This window comes from Scylla paramamosain, chromosome 32 (genome assembly GCF_035594125.1).
Source record: "Scylla paramamosain isolate STU-SP2022 chromosome 32, ASM3559412v1, whole genome shotgun sequence".
NCBI classification, from domain to species: Eukaryota; Metazoa; Arthropoda; class Malacostraca; order Decapoda; family Portunidae; genus Scylla; species Scylla paramamosain.
The window spans coordinates 2,668,755-2,691,254 of NC_087182.1; the positions used below are offsets into that span (position 1 = coordinate 2,668,755).

Genomic DNA, 22,500 nt, shown 5'->3' on the forward strand with positions numbered 1-22,500 from the left:
TTTTCGATTGTGTTACCGATCTGTCCTCTTCAGGGACTGACACCTTCAGTAGAAGTGATTTTATTCTTTATTTTCATTGTTTCATATTCCTTTCATACAAGGAAGCAAAAAGAATCTAAAGCTTCCCAAGTAAGACTCATTATACATCAAGGCACATATACAAATATATAACTTAGAAATAGATCAGTGATTGTGGTTAGTGAATTTGTAACAAGACATCTTGACATCAGCATCAGGCTGCAAATACTGGAGGCTGTGTGTGGCCTGGCTATTTCTGCACCTCAGCCCGGGCCAGCGCCACCCACTCATGGAAGTACACCATGTTGCTCCTGAAGTAGTGTAACAGGAACCAGTCGCCGTAGTTACACTTTGGCAGGAGGTACTGCAGGTTCACCTTGGTTTCGTGCTTTCTCACCAGGTAGATGAGGTAGGCGTTGCGCATACCGGGACTGCAAGGGAGGTTTCAAGACACTTATCCTTCATTTCTTTACAATGGCTTCTGATTCTGTTTAGTTACCGACACCTCAATGGGCGTTTTCTCTCTCTCTCTCTCTCTCTCTCTCTCTCTCTCTCTCTCTCTCTCTCTCTCTCTCTCTCTCTCTCTCTCTCTCTCTCTCTCTCTCTCTCTCTCTCTCTCTCTCTCTCTCCAGTTCCCTTCCTACATAGAAAAAAGAAAAGTAACGTGAAGATGTTATTAGTGTGGTGACTCAGGCACCAACACTGACAATGGAATGAGAAAGAGATGAACGAGAAGTACTGTAGAGGGTAATACTAAAGCACTTACAAGACGAAGAGCATGAGGTGGAGGAGCAGCAGCACGCCACAGACGATGGCCGTGAAGATGTACACCACCCACAGGAAGATGTAGGTCTTCTCGTTGACGATGTTGAGTGGCAGGACGCACATTGAGTCGTGGGTCTGGATGGTGCCGGACGCTCCAAATTTATGCCACGTGCACTTGGCAATCTGGAGGGAGGAAATAGAAGGGAACTTAAGATTTTCAGCCATAACCTTTACTGATACCTTGCCTCACCTTGCCTTACTTTACCGAGGTGTCATGTCTTCTTTGACGTGGGCGACCCTGGAACGCCACCTCTATCAGTCCTCAGCCAGTCTTATCAAGTCAACTGTTTTTGTGATGCGTGGAATACCTTCTAGTAAGCTGTCCATATACTTTATTCTCTCTTCCTCTTGCTCTTGGTCATCCACCCTTCCCAACTACTTACGTTTTTTTCCAGTCCATCGCCTCTTACCAGGTGCCTCACAAATCATAACAGTCTAGTCTTTATTGTGTTCATTAGTTCTCTTCCAATACCTCGAACAGCCACCCCAAAAAGCTGATGACCGTCTGGCCGAATGCCCTTGAAGCAATTAGTCGTTCTTCCCATAAAATTTACTTATCAGCAGGATGAAAGCTTACTATGGGAGCGAGCGAGGGGCGGTGGAAGGAGGGATTAAAGACGGGAGGGCAGGAGACCAGGGGAGGCTTGAATGTTCTGACAAGAGTTTGATACCAAGTGATGCCCTCTCATGACACATTTATCCCTCCTAGTAGATCATTTCCTTATTGCTTCTATGAGGTGTATGAGAGTGGGTGGGAGGAGGGATTAAAGACGGGAGAGCAGGGGGTCAGGGGAGGCTTGAGTGTTCTGACAAGTGTTTGATACCAAGTGATGACCTCTCCTGACACATTTATCCCACCTTGCACATCATTTTCTTATTGCTTCTATGAGGTGTATGAGAAAAATTAGGGAGCTTTAAAGAAGTTTAGATAAATTTATGGATGGGGATGATAGGTGGAAATAGTTTTTTTTACAGGAACTACCACGTGTAGGCCTGGTGGCTTCTTGCGTCTTTCCTTATTTTCGTATGTTCTTAAAATATGAGACCTGGAGCCTCCTAAATCACACACTCTTAACATAGTAATAGTAACATAACGTAACATGATAACAAATACCACTCAATCAGTAAAGGATAGCTACCTTGGGGAAGATCTCGTTCAGGGGATTGTTGGGGTCAGTGGCGTTGCTGTTGAGGTACTTAAGGGCAGCAGGACCGAACTTAAAGAACTCCCCGCCCAGGAAGGTGTTAGTGAAGAACAGGTTCCCGATAGAGATGGCAAAGGCCGCGCACTCACATAGGAGGAAGGACACGGCGTAACTCCTATGGGTGCTGAAGCTTGAGGCGAAGAATTGCACGGAGCTCTGGATCTGTGGAGGCAGCAGTGAGGGAGTCAGGCGGGGAGGAAAGGGTGGCCTAAGTATTATATATTGTTACAAACTCATGGGTACGTGTCTTAACCCATTCACTGGTATTTGGTGCAGCTTCCTTTATCACTAACCCCTCAGGGACACTTCTCGTTGTACAGCTATTTACAATCATATTGACTAGAAACTGCAAAATCTATTCCGTTTCATCCTTTTCTCTCTTGCAGATGCTTATAAAGATTCCATACTCTGCTCTTAGTGCTGGAATTTGTTGCATATCACTGTGAAAGGGTTAGATATTTCGTAGTATCATCCTAGGAAAGTATATTGCAGTTCATATCCGTGGAAATGTTATTTTGGTAGCTAGATTATTAGTAGTTCATCAACACCTACATGAGTCCGCCACATTGACTGAGTGATTGTTTGTTTATTGACCATCAACATCGCTTATAAATTTACACTTATGTACATAGGCTTGGTCCATCAAACAAAGACAGAGGTTTCCTCATATATGCCTACAGAACTTTATAAATCTAGGAAGAATGCACCACTGACTTTAATACCTATGAACATAATATTAGCCGTTGAACGAAAAAGGAAAGGGATAAAAAAAAAAAAACTAAATTATTTACGTAAAAAAAAAAGACACAGCTTACATTATTACTGACGTCACCGATGTGGACTTTGTCAAGGTGGCAGACGATTGTTTCAAAGAAGCCTCTGTCAATCCTCTTCCAGAGCCACATGGGGAAGTAGTAGATGACTGCCTGCAGCACCAGCACCATGGGCACCCACTGGTAGTAGGCGTGCACGCGCTTCTCCCCGTCTTCAGCCTGCTCCCCTGCCATGGGCGGGACGCGGATGGGACCCACGCCGGGATGGGCTGACACCTGAGGTAAGGAGGCGGCTTTCATTCTTCCATTTCATTTACAGATGCAGATAAAAAGAGGTGATTAAAAGTAAAGTTAAGTAAAGTTGATGTCGCTCTTCACGTACTTTTTATCTTTTATCTTATTTATTTATTTATTTGTTTATTTATTTATTTATTTACCTCACACCACGCCACACCACACATCACTGCCAAACACCACACCACATCAGCAACCACATCTTACCACACCAATACCACCACAACACGCCACACCACACCACACATCACCACCACTACCAAATACCAAACCACACCACACCACTTTCCTTCACCACACCACACTACACCACGACCCCCACACTCACGTCCGTGTTAAGATCCACCATGGTGAAGGTAGAGGCAATGAAGCAGTACGTCTCTATAGCCTTGTGTTCCTGCTTCTCGAATCCCGTGATGCACCGAATGTTCTCTCCGATGTAGTTCTTGGCGGTGACGAGCACACAGGCCAGCAGCGTGATAAGCATGCACATTTTGGACGTGAAAAGGAGCAGAGACGATACTCGCGCCTGTGTTGCTCTGAAGGGGGAGTGCATGTCTTGTGAAACTAACCATGTAACTAACTAACTAATTATCTCTCTCTCTCTCTCTCTCTCTCTCTCTCTCTCTCTCTCTCTCTCTCTCTCTCTCTCTCTCTCTCTCTCTCTCTGAAGTTGATTATTTAAGAGAAAAGCACAAAAATAAGTCTTAAAAAGTTGTGTAATTAAAAAAACAACATGCTATATGAACATGAACAGAAGATGATGATGATGATGATGAAGAAGAAAGGGTGAATAACTGAAGCCTTTCTTACTCACCCTGACGTGGAGATGTGAGTCTTGAGTTCCCTGAAGACGTCAAACATGTTGGCGGAGTGTTGTGTCGAGGAGTCAGTCAGTCAAGGCCTCCTCACTGCGACTCGGCACTTAATAGGAAAAAAATACACACACACACACACACACACACACACACACACACACACACACACACACACACACACACACACACACACACACACACACACACACACACACACACACACACACACACACACACACTGAGAATTACTGAAAGGGCACTAATTGAAACCTGCAATGTTGAGTGTGAGGGCAGAGTGTGTGAGAGAAAGGCGCGAGAGGAGAATGAGACATGTGAGAGAAGAGGACTAAGAGGGGAATGAAAGAAGAGGGGTGAATGGGAATTAATTAATAGAGAAAAAGGCTTAGAGGAAATGAGAGAATAGAGAAAAAGGGTGAGAGAAAGAGTAAAGAGGGAAATGAGAGAATAAGAAAAAGGCTGAATGGGAAATGAGAGGTGTGAAAGAAAAAGGGTGAGAGAGGAATGAGAGAAAAGAGGAAAGGAATGACAGGGAAAGAGAGACTATAGAAAACGGGGCAGAGAATCATCCACCCTTCCCTATCTTTATCCCGTGGCTCAGGTAACTCTAACTGAAGGCAGCGTTACTACACTACCAACACTCGTGGCTAGGGGGGAGAGAGAATAATTAAGATACAATAGTTAAAAAAAAAATAAAATAAAATATATAAATAAAATACAGGTAATCGTAATAAAAAAAAAAAGGTAAAGAAAAGAAAAATCGTTTAGCATTGAAAGGTTTAACGGCGAAACTTGTCACGGAATAAAACAACACAGCTCTTGTCTTAGTCCTCCCTTCCCATTAGCATGCACTCGCGCCGCCCTGCGTTGTGAAGGAGTGTATGCAAACGTGGGGCATATGTAGGTTGTGCGTGTGGTGGTGGTGCAGGTGGCGAGAGAGATTTGTGAACCCCGCTGGCTGATTAGATAACAGGTGATAAGGAACAGGAGAGAGAGAGAGAGAGAGAGAGAGAGAGAGAGAGAGAGAGAGAGAGAGAGAGAGAGAGAGAGAGAGAGAGAGAGAATGACATCAGTGCTAACCTAGTCATATTTCATTCGTTTCTCATTTCCTCCTCCTCCTCCTCCTGTTAGACTATCCTGGGGGAGAGAGAGAGAGAGAGAGAGAGAGAGAGAGAGAGAGAGAGAGAGAGAGAGAGAGAGAGAGAGAGAGAGAGAGAGAGAGATTGTCCACGTCACATTCTAAGGAAATAAATAGATGAAGGCATAGAAAGTATATGTTGTTGTTGTTGTTGTTGATGTTGTTGTTGTTGTTGTTGTTGTTGTTCATACTGCATACAAAAAAAAAAAAAACGAAATTATACACATCACTTGGCCTGTCCTCAGCGTTCACCTCATTTTCTTTTATCAAACAAATAACCAACAAAGTAACTAGATAAATAAAAAAATAATAATAATAAAAGATGTGAATTACTTCGCGGGTCAATCTCAACACAACATCTTACTCAAATATTCAATTGTGTGCTGACCCAACTCCTGCTTTACAAAACACAGAAAATTAACTCATATCGGGAAAAAAGGATGAGCGCCGTGATTAATTTCTACCCTTATAAATTTGGAAAGGAACACAACCACCACGCCAGCTTGCCTAGACAGCGGGAGGCGGGTCACCTTGGTACTTACGCAGGCTTAAACACCACTTCGTCTTATCTAAACTACTTTTCACAGGCTTTACTGATAGTTAATGAATGCTCGAGGGTGTTTTCATGTTTCTAGCGACAGTTTAGCTAGTTTCCTGCATCACCAAAGTAGAAACACCAGCGAGAACCTGACTGGTCATCTATGTGGCCTTTGAAAACAGACTTCATGAGAGAACTGTTTGGAAATATGGAGTCTAGTGTGCGGGGAAGCGATGAATGAAGAGCAGGATGTTGAAGCAAAACTGAAATAGCGCCTCACTGCCTGAACACCTATGTATTTCATCACTATTCTTGTTTTAGGGGGCATTTATACAGTACAATACCAGGGCACCCATGGGAGGTTTGCCAGCAGTGTCTTAGCACCTTTGGAATATTGCACACTTGGCGTGGATAAGCAAAAATGACAGACTGGTGACTCAGTACTCGTTTTCTTTATCATTAATCTTGTTTTTCTGTCATTTGCGCAATACTGGGGTACGTAGGGGATGTTTACAAGATGGCAACACTGTCTTAGCCCATCTAGAATTGTCAATACTGAAGGAAAAAGAAATAATAACAGTATAGGTACATGAAATAGTGGTTTTGCTTGACTAATAATGAAAGATGGCGACTTGTTTCACATTTTCTCTATCTCCACTCTTGTTTTTTTCAGTTACTTATACAATTAGAGCTCGAGCAAGGGAGGTTTGTAAGGTGGCAGCACGGTCTTCTTTCCTTCAATACTCCATCAAATAGTATACAATTCTTACGTGACAAATCAAAACAAGATGGCGTCTGAACATAATTTTTATCGTTAACCTTATATTTCCTGTGAAGTGTTCAATCAGGATACGCAAGGAGGGGATGCAGATCGCAGTAAACGTTTAACACTAGCAGAGAGAGCCAACAAGATGGCGTCTGAGCACATCCGTATCACCACTCCTGCTGTTTTCATGTATACAACTCCTTTCATTCCACTGTATTTTCTATTTTTCATAACTTTCTCTTCCCAAATATGTGAGTGCAGAATGTTATCAGCAATGTGAATAAAAAATAGATACTAAGCCATTACAAATTATAATCTACACTTATATCTAGAATGTACTTGTCTCAATAGACTCTTAAACTGTTCTGGCTATAGATGATAGAACTGCATAGCTAGAACTCCTTAACAGTCATTTAAAATCGTGCACTCCAAGGCCCTTATACAGAAACGCCTTGCTCTTTCACCACGACTATTTTCAAAGGCTACAAAAGTTATTAGCCGGATTCTCAAGAGCATTTCTCCTGTAAATAATGTAAAAACCTCATTAATCTGCCGCTAGAACCATAAAAACACCCTTGAAAACTCATGCAACTTCAGCTACAGTCTTTTGAAAGTTAAAGCCTGGCGCAGAAGTGTTCCAGATTACGGCCCATAGAGTAGCTAAGTCAACACTAACCTCTAACCCTTGTGTAGTGGCGTGGGTCGTCCTCCCTCAGCCAGCACCGCACTGAAGGCATGTCTCGGGCAGTGATAGACAGCGGTGTTATCAGATAAGGGCGTCACGATGCCAAGACAAGGCGAGACAACACAACGTACATACATACATACATACACCACTGCGGGGCGGCTGAATGAGTGAGGCTCGCCGATAACCACGCAGGCGCAGCACGTCCGTTAGTGTGTCAGTGGGCAGAATGTTACCTTTGTGACTCGCAGGAACACTGGTGAGGTTATGAGGTCCTGTATAGGGAACTGAGTGGCTTTCGTTCTGCTTCCTGGAAAATAAATAAATAGATAAATAAAAACAACGTCTAGAGATTATTATAAAGATCTGTATGGGAAGCTTCGTGGTTTTCGTTCTACTTCCTGGGAAAAAAAAATGAAGGTAGGAGTTAGGAAGGAGATTCAGATTCGGAGTTAAAGGGAGAAACCAAACAAAACAACGGCTAGAGGTTGAGTTAGTAAGAAAAAGTTGAAATTAGGGATTAAAGACAAGGAGATTAAAGTAAAAAAAAAATGGAGGCTACACTTAAGAGATTTATAGTAGAAGACAGGAATTGGAGGACAGAAGTTGAAGTAGGGAGATAGACGTTAAGAGAAAGGAAGCTGGAGTGAAGCAGGGATGAAGCAAAAGTGTAACCCATTGTGCTAAAAGTTCTCTTGAATACTTGCTGGAATTCGAGCAACGTTGAAAATTGTTTGCATCTTATCTTTACACCCCACAAGACTTCTAATCCTTTTCCGTCACTCCCTCAGCAGGTACTAATTGGCATTCCTTCCAGGTGTATTTGGGTGTAATTGCTCTTCGCGCCGCCAGTACACATTACTGTCACGCGATTCACCACACTCGCGTCACTACACTCACGGCTCACTCACATCACCTCGTCCAAGTTAAATTAGCCTGCTGCTTCTACACACCACAAGGACACGTACCCAAAACAAGGAGTACCAATTTTTCCCTTACAGCCTTCAATCCCAAACAACATTAGCTCCTGGTCCTGCCCTGCTCAGTAATTAGCAGTTACGTCTTTTTCTGAAACATTTCGGCGCCTTATTTCGACCCCTCGGTTATTTGGGGTTTTCAAGGATGCTTTAATGATTCCAGTGGTAGTTTAACACCGCTTCGATACTGTCAATGTGGAAGACACCCACAAGAACCCGATCTATGTGGGCTTTGAAAATAGTTCTCATGAAATGTTAAAAAAATATGGACTTTAATACAACGAAGGTAAGTGAGTGACATGTCCGTACCGATAACGTTAACTTGGTCATGATTTATCGGTGTGTGTGTAGCGGTCCTTCATTTTGTTACGTAATAGTCTTATCAGAGGGCACCGCTAGTCGAGGCGTGAAAGAGGAAATTCTTTATTTTATCTTTCACCCTTTTTTTCCATTAATGAATTCAACCTCAGGGAAAATCAAGAGTGACGTAAATTAAATGTCCGGTTATTAGCTTGTACAGTCACGGCCACAAGTTTGTTCACATGTATTTATTTATTTATTTCTATTTTTATTTATTTATTTTTTTTTTTTCACTAATTTAACCGTATCGTCTCAACCGTAAGTCCTCCGATGCGCTGCCTGTCACCCTGCACCACCTGAGAAGTGAAAGGTTCCAGGGAGATCAGAGGACGTAAGACTGAAGGAACACGCTAAACACACTGGAAATGAGAGCGTCAGGTTATAAGACTTCTGGCAACCACTGTACATGTAGTTTTCTTTTTTTTTTTTTTTTTTTTTTTTTTTTTAATGTTCGAATGACAGTTAGAGAAATATTTGCTTGTCGGATGTAGGTTTTATTTATTTATTTGTACCAATGCAACCGGAAAGGAAAAGAAAGTCGTAATTACAGTTTCCGATGATTAGATTGTATGTTTTTTCTTTCTTTCTTTTTCAGGTTTTTTTTTTTTTTCTTTCCCAAATTGAAATGACATGTTTGAGTATTATTAGACCGTACGATTATTGTTATTATTTTTTTTTCTGTGTGAGAGAGAAAAGTGCAACACAACTAGGAAGAAAAATTACCACAGTGAACGCAATTGAAAAAAAAAAAAAAAGAAAAAGGATTGTTTGCTGTAATTAAAAATGCTCAGCTATAATAATGATTTCGTTGTAATGTATATTTTTCTTTATATGAATGTCAGCTGGGAAAAAAAAAATGCATTTCTCATAACAGAACCATCCGCTTATATTAAACATTCCCAGCTACTGAATTATTTTTCTCTTCCCATATTCGAATGTCAACCGGAGGGAAAAGAGAAAGAAAAAACATTTTCACCGAAGCAGGAATGTATGCTTATATCAGACATTCCGTAACAATTTCTCTCTCTCATACACGAACATGGAAATAAATCACGGTGCTGTATAATTTTTCATCTCACGCGAACGTTCTGTGATAGCGATGATAAATTAGCACAGTTACTTCCCGCAGGTACACTGTTAACCGCTCAAAACCCACTCTATTTAAGGCTTCGTCTATACTAATAAGGGGAGTAACAATCTTCGGAGCTTCTTTCTTTATAAAATGTATATAGAGAATGTGAAATTATATGTACAGGGACTAAACAAGTTCGCGACGTGTAATATAGTGTGGATCTGCCGCTTCATCCAGCCCAGAATATCCATCCACATCAGAAGTTCTCTTTCTTCATAAACATTAGCCACAACTACATCACTTTTAGTTGGAGTGGATAACCCGCCCCTATCACAGTGTCTATAAGGTCTAAAGTCGTATTACATGAAAATTGTTAAAATGTAGTCTCGAAGTTTCACAAAGTCTGAATACGTTTTCTGTCAAATTTCGCCAATGGTCTATTCTGCTCCTTCTGCATCGGCCTCCTCATTTGATATTTGGTGGTGGGGGAGGAAATACTCAAGGGCTTCGTGTCACCTTGAGGGAGATACATGCACAGAATACATTAGTTAGCGACGTGTGTGTGGCGTGAATCTACCTCCTAACCACCCATCCTGTCTTGTTTACGAGTATATTTGTCATTTGCTGGTGGGAAAGGAAATACTCGCGTCCTTTGTGTCGTGTAGAGGAAGTTTTGTGGTTATGAAGAAAAGAAGGCAGCGGAGATCGATGTGAGCATTGTGATTTAAGGACGGCAAGAAAAGGCGCAGCGGGGCGGAAAGGTGCGTGAGGCGCGGGAGGCGGGGGCTGGCAACGCACACCTGTACGCCGCGACAGGGTGTTATTAATTAGCGTATCTTATCACGGTGGGAGTACCTGTGGAAGGGAGGGAGTGGGGAGGGAGAGGGAGATGTAAAAGGTTCAGACTGTATTCAAGTTGACACACACACACACACACACACACACACACACACACACACACACACACACACACACACACACACACACACACACACACACACAGTTACTCATTATTATATCACTAGCATGACTACCACCACCACTACCACCACTACCACCACCACTACCACCACCACTACCACCACCACTACCATAGATAAACAAATAAATAAATAATCAAACAAAATTAAATAAACGCTTCCTGATCAACACTCAAGGAAATAAATACCAAAACCATCAAATTTAAATTACCGAAAGCCCTCAAAATCACTACCCCCCTCACAACTCACCCACCCTCCCCTCACCTGCCTCCTTACCTGCGCCACACATAACTCACGGTATCTCTCACCTGCCGCGCTGCTATCCAGGCCACCATCGCTATCCTCCGGTTATTAAGCCTTCCCCAGATGCCAGGAGCACACCCACCTGTCCCCCAAATGAGGTTCACGTGCTAGCTACATGTGGCGCACCAAATGAGACTCGTGCCACTCCTTAGGGCTTCCTCCTCACTTCACGAGCCTTGCATATTGAGGTTCGTATTCAGAAATGCCTCGCTTTCTCACCACGACCATTTTTCAAGGCCACTGAGATGATTAGCCGGGTTTTCAAGTTTGTTTTTCCTGTTAATTATACAGAAGCCTTGTTGATATGTCGCTAGAACCATGAAAACACCTTTAAAAACTCGTGGAATTTCAACTAGAATCTTTTGAAAGTAGTGGAAGTGCGGCGCAGAGGTGTTTCAGAATATGGTTCTTTTAGCTGCTCCTGATAGAGTGGAGTGGATCAGTCTTCTGTAATGCTCAGTCTCCAGCGCGTTCCTCAGTTGTGACGATCTTGCACAGTTTCGCAGATATATTTCATACAGGGATTGCCACGTGTAAGCCTGGTCGCTTCTTGCAGCTTCCCTTATTTTTTATGTTCTTATATTGCGGTTACGATAATGAAAAAAAACGATACTCAGTTGATTTTTTAAAGTTTTCTCATTTAATTTTTCCTCTTCACTTAATGTAAGGCTACCACTCAGCCACAGCCATTAGAATTACGTCTTCTTTCACTGCATACATAAAACCTTTTAAATCTTCCTCTCTCCATTACAAGCATTATCTTACCCATTACAAGCGTGTCTTCTTTCACTGCATCCATAAAACCCTCTCTTGTCTCTTTTCTCCATTACAGTCTCGTCTTCTTTCACTGCATAAAACATTGGCTCAGGTCCTCCTCTCTTTCTCCAACCATTTAGATCCATTTCCAGCAGCAGCATCCTCCCCACACACACACTCCTCGGCTTTCCTCTTGACGTAACCAAACCACCTCAGTCTCGCCTGTCTAGCTTCACCCACAAACCAGCGCACTATAACTTATACATGCATGGTGCCTCTGATGTGCTCACTTTGGTGCATATTAGGCTCGTGGTTCGCAATGTATGATAGTAAATGGAGGCGCCGTTTTGATCTTGTAGTTTGTAGGAAAGGGAAGTGAGAGTGAGAGGGGGAAGGCGTTAGGAGAGGATAGCAGAATAGAGCTTTAATGAGAAACGAAAGATTATTGGAAAAGGGGGGGTGATAGCATAGAGCTTTAAGTATGGTGGAGGTGGGGGACAGCGAGAGGAAGGGAGCGTTGTCGACAAAAGAAAAAGGAGAAGAAGAATAAAAGAAAAAAAAAAACGAAAACTTTAATGGTTGAAACGGATTACAAGAGATTACACAAAAAGAAGAGAAGATGATGAAGAAGAAGAAAGAAGTTTAATAAAGAGAAAGAAAAGAGAAAGAAATTAAAATAGAGAGGAGAGAAAACACAACAAAACGGGGAAAAAAAGCTAAAAAAAAAACAATAAGAAACAGAGAGAGAGAGAGAGAGAGAGAGAGAGAGAGAGAGAGAGAGAGAGAGAGAGAGAGCCCATACTGTGAAACGCATTGCTCAATCACAATGACTATTTTTAAACGCCACAGAGATAATTAATCAGTTTCTCAAAAGTGCTTCTGTAGTTAATAATGTAGAAAGCATGTTAATCTGTCACTAGAACCATAAAAACACCTTCAAAAACCTGTGCAACTTTAATTAGAACATACTGAACGTAGCAAAGGTGCGCCACAAAGGTGTTTCAGAATATTGTGCAAAGAGCAAGATGGAAAGCGAGGGAGAAGGAGACACCAAGTAATGATAAGACCGATCTGCCTTATCTCCCCTGCTACTGACGAAGAATAATCGTCGGGCCGCTGCTGCTGAAGGGGCAGAGGCGCTGGGAGACTAAAGATGCGGGGGGGCAAGTGGGGGAAATCGCCAAGTGTCCATTGCTAGCAGCCACCTTAATCTGCTACACCTTAATTGGTCAGGTGTGTAGGTATGGTGTGTATGTGTGTGTGTGTGTGTGTGTGTGTGTGTGTGTGTGTGTGTGTGTGTGTGTGTGTGTGTGTGTGTGTGTGTGGTATCTAGGGGTGAGTTAGTGAGGTATGGTTTGGTTGTGATGGTGTATGGTGTATATTGATTGAAAGTTCTCTCTCTCTCTCTCTCTCTCTCTCTCTCTCTCTCTCTCTCTCTCTCTCTCTCTCTCTCTCTCTCTCTCTCTCTCTCTCTCTCTCTCCACACTATTTCTTTTCTTTGTCTGCACGGAATGGAAATAGCGTATTTTTTCCTTCAGGTTCAAGTTAACACGGAAAACAGGCTGACTTTTAGAGCACGGCACACAATTTAAGAAAATGAAAAAGCGAGGAAAAGCACTCGTATGAAATCTCTCTCTCTCTCTCTCTCTCTCTCTCTCTCTCTCTCTCTCTCTCTCTCTCTCTCTCTCTCTCTCTCTCTCTCTCTCTCATCTAGTAAATTGAGGCTTATGAGAACACTTCGCTAATTCAATACGTCATCACCTGCTTGTGAAATAAAACTGACAGAAGCGTGGGAAGAAAAATTAAATGAATCTTCCACTGCCAAAGTTCTCGCCGATATTTACTCGAAGCCATTAGCTGTCGGAATTAATTTAGCAGGTGGAAAATATTACGGCACCATTGAAACCACAAAGCAGCTGGGCGTCTTTTCCTGAAGGCAGTAAGAGGTGGAAAGAGACGGAAGATTGAGAGTTGATGGAGAGGAGAGTAAGAGCAGGAGGTGGAGAGAGAGAGAGGGAGGCGTGAGATGTAGGGGACTGGTAGGGAGTGGTAGGGAGGGACAGGAGGGAGGGTTGCGGAGGGTTATGGAGGGTTGCAGGGACGAGGGAGGCCAGTGGGTGAGGGAAGGCAAGAGCTGCAAGTCGGGTCTCCGCTCTCCGCCTGCCTGGATCACCGACACCTGTCTCGGACTCTTTCACGCTTCTGTTAGTTGTGTTAAGTTACGCGGACACACACACACACACACACACACACACACACAGATCCTCCTCACTCTTCGCTACTCCCGCTGGCGTTAAAAGATTGTGATTCATGATGGATGAAACGAAGCAAGGCGACACATGTGTTTTGTTCAAGCAACCCATGTGATCGCTAAGTAACCAGCTGGACTGAGTGGGCTACTGCAGCTTCCAGGACCAAGGTGAGTAGTGTTCATTCTCATCCGCAGCCGGGAGGTGACGAGCAGAGTGAAAGTTAATTAGAAGCGAGGTCAGTGCCATCTCATCTTAGTTAAGGGAATTATGGGAACGTGAAAGGTATCAGAGTGGAAAGGACTGTCATTAATTTTTTGTTGTGCTTTTAATCTTTAGCTCAATGGCGGAGTTTTACAGCGAAGTTTGGCGAAGCTGAAACTCGACGCAACAGGAAAACAAAGGAACCAGACCGAACAGCGGAGAATTACTGTGAGAATGTGGAGGATATTAAAAAAGACGGAAAGGAGTGTTATTCTTTGGATTTATGACTGAAAAGTGACGTGCAAAGGGAGAGCGAGACTTAGCGGAACTTATCGTGACATAATGCTGTAAGAAAGGCACTCGATCTTAGGCGAGAGAAGTGCGTATGTGGGAGGTGTTAAAAAGAGAGAAAGGGAAGGTGAAGAGAAGACGTGTCACATAGACCGTAAGTAAGGTTAAGGCAGTAACGTCATTGTCCTTACTGAAAAGAGAATAATTACTTGATGGATATTTGATAGGAAGAATCGTAAGGGAATAAAGAGTTAGTAGATGCTGTCACACGAAGATTAAATAAAGCCAGTTGAGGTAAAGTGAAGGTGTGTCATATAGAAGGCAAGGTGAAGATGATGAAATGACGTTGCCATCACCAAAAATATAAGTTACAGGTATTACAATAAAGAGTTAGATCTGTCACACGAAGATTGGGTAAGGCCATTTAACATAAAGTGAAGGTGGGTTATATTGAAGGTAAAGGCGATGAAGTGACATTAAAGAAAAAAAAAAATTACATGACAGGTATGAAAAAAAAAAAAAGAATCGTGAGGAAAAAAAAGTTAGATCCCCCTTGTAACACAATGATTAAGGAAAGACCCTTGACAAATTAAAGCCGTGTCACATGAAAGCCAAAATAAAGACGATAAAGTTACACTACCATAACTAAGTAAATAATTAACACACGACAAGTATCAGTGAAGAAGAATCGTGAGAAAATAAAGACTTATATCCCCTTGACGCACGATGATTGAGAAAAGACACGACGTAATCTGAAAACGACAATTCTTCATCTTAATATCCCCCCTTGCCGTGACTCCGCTGGTTCAGGAGTTGAGCATCAAGACGCTTAGCACTAAATTGGCCAATCTGAGTGGAATCCTTTTTTCAATTAACTTTTTGCGGGGGGGAAGCAATTACGTTTAGTATTTTTTTTTTGTCTAACCTCTTAGCCGGCTCCAGTTTTCACATAAAAAATAAAGTAAGAAAATGTATTGGAAAGTTGATTTGAATAGGTCCTAGTTTCCCAGTCGCTTATAAACTCTTAAAAGGTAAAAAAGAGGGAAAAAGGAGGGAATCTGTTGTCGTCTTTCCCTACCCTTGAGTTACCTTCCGTGAGAATTAACTAGTGTAATCAGAAAGTTACCTGTACAATCGCAATTCGTAATAGATGGGAAAAAAGAGAGAGAGAAAAAAAAAAGAAGGAAAAACTCATTTATCCTCGTCTTTCCTTACTTTGACCTAACTAACCTGAATAAATTAGAATATTAGAAAAAAATTTACTGTACCTTCGCATTTCGTAAGAGAGAGAGAGAGAGAAAGAGAGAGAGAGAGAGAGAGAGAGAGAGAGAGAGAGGGAGAGAGAGAGAGAGAGAGAGAGAGGGGGACGAAAAAAAAAATAAGTAAAACGATAGAGAAAAAAAAACTCACCTTCCCTTGTCTTTCTCTACCTTGACTTAACTACCGCAACTCGAATTAACTAACGTATTATCAAAAAAGTTTGCCGTACAATTGCAGACGTTTTCCACGGCGCGCGTCTCATAAATGCTGGAGAGAGCGCGGGAAAGTTTGCAAATTTTCACTTGGTTCAGGAGCATTAGCGTGGTGTTACCTGGAGGGAACTTGTATTGAACACTAATTACCTGACGCTCAGCTTACCTGTGCCCTCTTACCTCCACGGGAAATAAAAAAGGATTCGTGGTCAGTGTTCTCTGCTCTGTGGGAATTCGATGGTGCTGATTATAATAGTTTGGGGTAAAAGTGATTATTTAAATTACAACTGTTTTTATTATGTATCGTTTTTAGTGTGCATAGTCTCTCTCTCTCTCTCTCTCTCTCTCTCTCTCTCTCTCTCTCTCTCTCTCTCTCTCTCTCTCTCTCTCTCTCTCTCTCTCTCTCTCTCGTTTTTAATCAGTTTCTGCCGTTTGACTTTCTTTTTGTTAAGTGTTGTGGCTTCATGCTTGCGATTGTAAGCCAAGTCATTAAGTTGTTTTGTAACTTTCTTGGCAGATAAACTGTTAATTATTGTAGTTGTTGTTGTTGTTGTTGTTATTATTATTATTATTATTATTATTATTATTATTATTATTATTATTATTATTATTATTATTATTATTATTATCATCATCATCATCATTACTATTATTATTACAATACAAAAGAATCACAAAGAAAAAACCAAACAGCAGCAGACCTTCAGGCCCTTCCAAGGCTATTTGGGAACTACTTATAACTTGCTAAAGGTTAAAGAGACAGTACAGTAAAGCAAAGAGACACGAGATTGAAGCTTAAAGTAGAAGAGAGAAGAGGGAGAGCAGGAATAACAGAAAAAAAAAAAAAAAAGAAGGGCGGGGGGAAAGGGTTGTAGTGATGATGCTGATGATGATGATGTGTTGCATTTTGGTGATGAAACAGATGCATTTATGATTCAGGGAAAAGGGGAGCGGTATTGGGAACGAACACACACACACACACACACACACACACACACACACACACACACACACACACACACACACACACACACACACACACACACACACACACACACACACACACACACACACACACATACACACACACACACACAGGCAGCCATGAATTTATTCTAGTTACGAGGGATGACAAAAAACCACTCACGCGGGATACGAGCGGGGGACTGCGGGCGGGGAGCGAGCCAGTTAACACACAGGACTCAATGTAAATTTAACTCTGCTTAACATAATTCGTTCCCATCGCTTCAGTATTTTCTATTATTTCCGGTATAGATTCATATCACAAACCCAGAGACATAATATATAAGGGAAGCTGCAAGAAGCCATCAGGCCTACACGTGGCAGTTCCTGTATGAAAACATGCCTACATATTTCTACCTATCATACGTCTACATTAATTTCCCAAATGCACAGCTCTACCCTATTAAGAACATAAGGTAATAAGAAAATAATGGAAGCTGCAAGAACCCCTTAGGCCTAAACAACCTAATTACTGAGCCTATTCCATTCATCTACCACTCTATTTCAGAACCAATTTTCTCCAATCTCTTCCTCTATTGAAGTTCATTAAGCTTGAGCCTATCGCTTCTTGTCCCATCCTGATCACTGAGGCTGAGAGTTTTCTTTCTCGCTCTGCTTTTAAGAATGAAGGAACTGCGACTAAGACATCCACGAGGTTACGATTGCATGTAATTCTTCGACTGTTGTTATTATTATTATCATTTAGGAGGGACACTGGCCTAAAAAAAGAAAGAAAGAAAGAAAAGGAGATTAAGCAGATAAGTCGTTTTAAGTTAGCATGTGAGGAGTTTAAGTAGTGGAAGGAATATAAGTGAGCAGGTGAGAAGTTTAAGCCGTACAAAAAAAGGAAGTAAGAAGATGAGTATTTATAAGTAAACAGATAAGGAATTAAAGAAGTAGAAGGAATGTAAGTAACCATATAAGTAGTTTTAGATAAGCAAATGAAGAATCTAAGTAACACAAGGAGGACTAAGTAAGCAGATAAGTCTTTTTAAGCCAGCAGATGAGGAGTTTAAGTAATAGAAGCGATGTAAGTAAGCAGATAAGCATTTATAAGTCAGCAAGTGAGGGATTTAAGTAAAAGAAACGATGTAAGTAAGCAGATAAGTATTTCTAAGTCAGCAGGTGAGGGGTTTAAGTAAAAGAAACGATGTAAGTAAGCAGATAAGTATTTCTAAGTCAGCAAGTGAGGGATTTAAGTAAAAGAAACGATGTAAGTAAGCAGATAAGTATTTCTAAGTCAGCAAGTGAGGGATTTAAGTAAAAGAAACGATGTAAGTAAGCAGATAAGTATTTCTAAGTCAGCAAGTGAGGGATTTAAGTAAAAGAAACGATGTAAGTAAGCAGATAAGTATTTCTAAGTCAGCAAGTGAGGGATTTAAGTAAAAGAAACGATCTAAGCAAGCAGATAAGCATTTATAAGTCAGCAAGTGAGGGATTTAAGTAAAAGAAACGATGTAAGTAAGCAGATAAGTATTTCTAAGTCAGCAGGTGAGGGGTTTAAGTAATGGAAGGGGGCTCATTAATGCTGTGAGAACATTCCTCTGTACGCTGCATTTGATGAGTCGCTCCTTCACCCACGATGTATTACTGGATTAATTGTGTTCGGGCAGAGGGAGGGGGTGATTACAAAGGATATCCTCCTAACCCAATTGCAGAGATAGAGGGAGTGGGAGTATGAGATAGAGGCGTGTTCTCGTGCTGGGCAAGACGAAGAAAGGGAAATGAATAAGTAAAATAGAAAGATAGAGAGATAAATGGATAAACAGATAAAGCGAGAGAGAGATATATATATAAATAGATAGCGAAATAAATTAATCGTTACTCTCCTCACAAAATAAATAAATGAATTAATTAAGAATGCAAGGAAGACAGAAACTTCACCATGAGAGAGAGAGAGAGAGAGAGAGAGAGAGAGAGAGAGAGAGAGAGAGAGAGAGAGAGAGAGAGAGAGAGAGAGAGAGAGAGAATGTATGAATCTGATACGATGAAAATAGAGATCAAACGAAAAAAAAAAAGATGACACCCACCTACACCTACCCACACACACACACACACACACACACACACACACACACACACACACACACACACACACACACACACACACACACACACACACACACACACACACACACACACTCAGGTAAATTAAGGGAACAAGACTCTCCTACCTGCGCTAATAACTCCTCCCACCTTTTTACCGTGAAGCAGGTGCAGTGCCGTGTTATCATGAAGCCCAGGAGAAAGAGAGAGAGAGAGAGAGAGAGAGAGAGAGAGAGAGAGAGAGAGAGAGAGAGAGAGAGAGAGAGAGAGAGAGAGAGAGAGAGAGAGAGAGAAAATAAAAGATAAAAGCAGCGTGAGTTAATGTGAAGGTTCCTGACATTATAAAGTAGTAAAAAAGTACCAGGGGAGCTTGTACTATTGTTTTGCCTCCTTAAATAACCGTGGGAACTATGATTTAATGAGCACAGTGGCTTTAATATAGTCCCCCCTCTCCTCCTCCTTCACCTCCTCGTTTTTCTTTCTTCTCCCGTTTTCTTTTTTTCTTTTTTTTCGGCAATGTATTTCAGTCCCTTTCAGCCGCTCCTTATTTTCACACCTACCGTAGTATTTCTTGTTGCAATCCATTCCAGTCACTTTAATTCCCGTTTTCTTCTTTTCAAGTCGTTTAATTGCCAGTTTTTCTTTTTTTCCAGTTATTTCGGTTTCATTTTTTTTTTTCAGTGATTTTTGTTCGTTTTAATTTTTTTTTTTCTTTTCCAGACATTTCAAATTGAGTCTTCCTTCCTTTCCGGTCACTTAATTTCCAGTTTTTTTTTTTTCTTCTTTTTCTTCTTTTCCAGTCATATCAGTTCCAGTTTTTCTTATTTTCCATTTATTTTATTTCCATCTTTTCTTTTCCAGTCATTTCAGTTCCAGGTTTCTTCTCTTCCAGTCATTTCAGTTCGTTTTCTTTTTTTTTTCCCGTTATCTCATTTCCAGTTCTTTTTCCTCTCAGTCACTTCATTCCCAGTTCTTCTCCTTTTCCCTTTTCCTCTCTTTTCCTAACTTCCTTCTTTCAATATCTCGTATTTTTGTGGCGGTTCGTTCAAGTGCATTTTGATTTCACGTATATATTTTTCTTTTCCTTCCTTCTCCTCACGAGTAATCTTTTTCCTTGCCTTTCCTCCTCAAATGGCCATTCGTATTATTAAATTGTGTTTCTTAAGATTGCGAGAGCTCTAGTAAATCCATCTCTGCTCCCGTCTTTGTTTCTTGCCTTCTCTCTCTTCCTTTCCTTATTCCTTTCGTGAGTCCTTCATTCTTTGGTTCATTTTCTTTGTCCCTGTGTTCTTTCTTCTGTTTCTTGTTTTGTTATTTCTCTCTTTCATTTTATCTTTATTTCATTCTTTCTTTCCTTCCTTCCTTCTTTTATAATCTTTTTGCATCCCTTTCCCTTCCTTTCCTTACTTCTTCCTGTTCTTTTTTTTCCTCCCTCTCTTTTATTCCTTTCTTCCCTCCCATCCTTTTTTCCTTCCTTCTTCCTTCCTTTCTTTCTTCCCTCCCTCCTTCTCTCATTTATTCCCTTCCTTCTCTCCTTTCTTCCTTCCTTCCTTCCTTCCTTCATTCCTTCCTTAATTCATTCATTCTTTATTTCATTCTTTCTCCTAAAAAAATTCTCAAATTGCTTCTAACTCTTTTTTGGGGGGAGGGGAAGAAGGAAGGAAGAAGTTTGTATCCTACTCCTTCCCTTCTTTCCATTCTCTTCTGTTCCTTTCTCTTCCTTTCTCCTTTTCCTTTCTTTCTATGCCACTCCTTTCCTTTGTCTTTTCCCTTTCTTTCTCTTCCTTTCCCTTAACTTTTCCTCCTTCTGTTTTCTCTTTCCTTCCATTCTCATCCCTTCTCTTCCCTTCTCTTCTCTTCTCCTTCCCTTTTTCCTTTCCTGTCTATTATTCCCTTGTCTTTTCCTCTCCTTCCTTCTCTTCCCTTCTCTTCTCTTTCCTTCTCTTCTCTTCCCTTTCATTCTGTCTATCTCTGCCCTTCCCTATTTCCTCTCCTTCTCTGTCCTTCATTTCCTTTTCTCCTCCGCATCTTCTGTCTTTCCATTTTTACGTTTTGAAGTCCTTACAAGAAAGTAAATGTCTTCCTCTTCCTCTTCTCCCTCCTCCTCATTCTCTACTTCCTCCTCGTTTTCTTCCTCCCCTTAACTTGTCCTCCCGCCATCTTTGTCTCGTTATATCTCTGTTGATTACTTCTCTCTCTCTCTCTCTCTCTCTCTCTCTCTCTCTCTCTCTCTCTCTCTCTCTCTCTCTCTCTCTCTCTCTCTCTCTCTCTCTCTCTCTAATGTGTTTCTTTATCTTGATTATTTTTGTTCAGAGTATTCATTCGTTCAGTCACCATCATCGTAATAGTAATTTCTTTGTTTTCGTCTTCTTCCTCTCCTTCTCTTTCTTAATTTCCTCCTCCTCCTCCTCCTCCTCCTCCTCCTACTTGTTCTTCTTCTTTTCTCTCTTTCCATCCTCTTGTTGTTGTTGTTGTTGTTGTTGTTGTTGTTCTTATTTTTCTCTTAATTTCCCTCTTCTCTTCTTTCTTTCCTTTCTCCTCCTCCTCCTCCTCCTCCTCCTCCTCCTCCTCCTCCTCCTCCTCCTCCTCCTCCTCCTTCTTCTTCTTCTTCTTCTTCTTCTTCTTCTTCTTCTTCTTCTTCTTCTTCTTCTTCTTCTTCATCTTTCTTTCTTCTTCTTCTTCTTCTTCTTCTTCGTCTTCTTCTTCTGTTTGTATTTTTGCTCCTCCTCCTCCTCCTCCTCCTCCTCCTCCTCCTCCTCCTCCTCCTCCTAAGATAAAACGAAATTTCTCAGGAATGGTGGAATGAAACTGAAGGCATCACAAGCAGGCCAGCGTGTGTGTGGCCTACTGATAGGGAGAGAGAGAGAGAGAGAGAGAGAGAGAGAGAGAGAGAGAGAGAGAGAGAGAGAGAGAGAGAGAGAGAGAGAGAGAGAGAGAGAATTTGTCTTTTCTTTGTCACCGTCGTATTCCTCCTCTTCTCCCTCCTCCTCTTTTCCTCTTTTCTCTCCTCGTCTTCCTTTTCTACCTCCTCCTCTTCTTCTTCTTCCTCTTCCTCCTTTCCCCCTCCTCCCTTTTTTTTTTTTTTCATCTAGAAGTTAAAGTATATGGAATTTGCTTGAATGACTCGCTCGGTAATGAGAACAAAAGTATAAAAGTAGGAATAGATAGACTATGTTAAGAGGTTGCCTGATTGATTGATTAATTGATTGACAATGCTTAGTAACACAGGAAGAAACTCATGTTGTGCCACCGTGGGAAGGAACGAAGGATGATGAGTAAACCGTGAATGAGAGAGTGAGTGAATGATGTTTTGACTGTATGAAGGATGATACACAGGGGCTCTGTTGACTGACTAAACACACACACACACACACACACACACGCACACGCATACAAGAACACCCCAGGCAGTAACAAAAGCCATAAAATCGTGAACATAAACTGCAGCAGGAACAATGTATTGAAGAAGGTAAGGGAGTGACGAGGCGAAGGCGGGGCGAGGCGGCGCGAGTTAGGCGAGGCAGGTGAGTGTCGTGCAGGTGAGCGAGGGAGCAACGAGGTGTAGTGCAGCAGTGGTGGACTCAGCAGCAGGTGGCGGTGACAGAGAAGGTGAAGATAGTGGAGTGTGTTAACCCGTGCATTAATAGTAAGCGACGAAGATTTAGACGTAGTAATAAAAGTGACAATAT

At 41.6% G+C, this 22,500-nt stretch overlaps 2 protein-coding genes across 4 annotated transcripts in view; one reads left to right on the forward strand and one right to left on the reverse strand.

Moving 5' to 3' along the window:
- Positions 1 to 49: 49 nt before the first annotated feature.
- LOC135089039 (innexin inx2-like) lies at positions 50 to 7,210 on the reverse strand. The gene is made up of 7 exons (XM_063984226.1): positions 7,070 to 7,210; positions 3,933 to 4,039; positions 3,444 to 3,654; positions 2,864 to 3,097; positions 1,983 to 2,210; positions 785 to 966; positions 50 to 449 (listed from the first exon to the last, which is right to left on the reverse strand). The coding sequence occupies exons 2-7, from the start codon at positions 3,977 to 3,979 to the stop codon at positions 269 to 271; spliced, it is 1,083 nt and encodes a 360-aa protein (XP_063840296.1). The 5' UTR covers positions 3,980 to 4,039; positions 7,070 to 7,210; the 3' UTR covers positions 50 to 268.
- A 6,428-nt stretch (positions 7,211 to 13,638) lies between these two features.
- LOC135089041 (corticotropin-releasing factor receptor 1-like) overlaps positions 13,639 to 22,500 on the forward strand; it is a 47,776-nt gene continuing 38,914 nt past the window's right edge. For 2 of the 3 annotated variants that reach the window (XR_010261375.1, XM_063984229.1), the window contains exon 1: positions 13,639 to 13,945. The gene's annotated coding sequence lies outside the window, so the exon portion shown is untranslated. Of the gene's footprint in view, positions 13,946 to 22,354; positions 22,421 to 22,500 lie in introns of those variants that run through there. The other variant, XM_063984230.1, reaches the window with a different exon arrangement.

What these genes read in the sequence shown, in the direction of transcription:
- LOC135089039 (XM_063984226.1), bottom strand. Translation starts at nt 3,979, where the DNA reads ATGTTTGACGTCTTCAGGGAACTCAAGACTCACATCTCCACGTCAGG. An exon ending in TGAACGAGATCTTCCCCAAG is followed by an intron (nt 967 to 1,982) that starts GTAGCTATCCTT and finishes TCCTCCCTCCAG; the next exon opens with ATTGCCAAGTGCACGTGGCA. An exon ending in CACCTCATGCTCTTCGTCTT is followed by an intron (nt 450 to 784) that starts GTAAGTGCTTTA and finishes CCTCCCTTGCAG; the next exon opens with TCCCGGTATGCGCAACGCCT.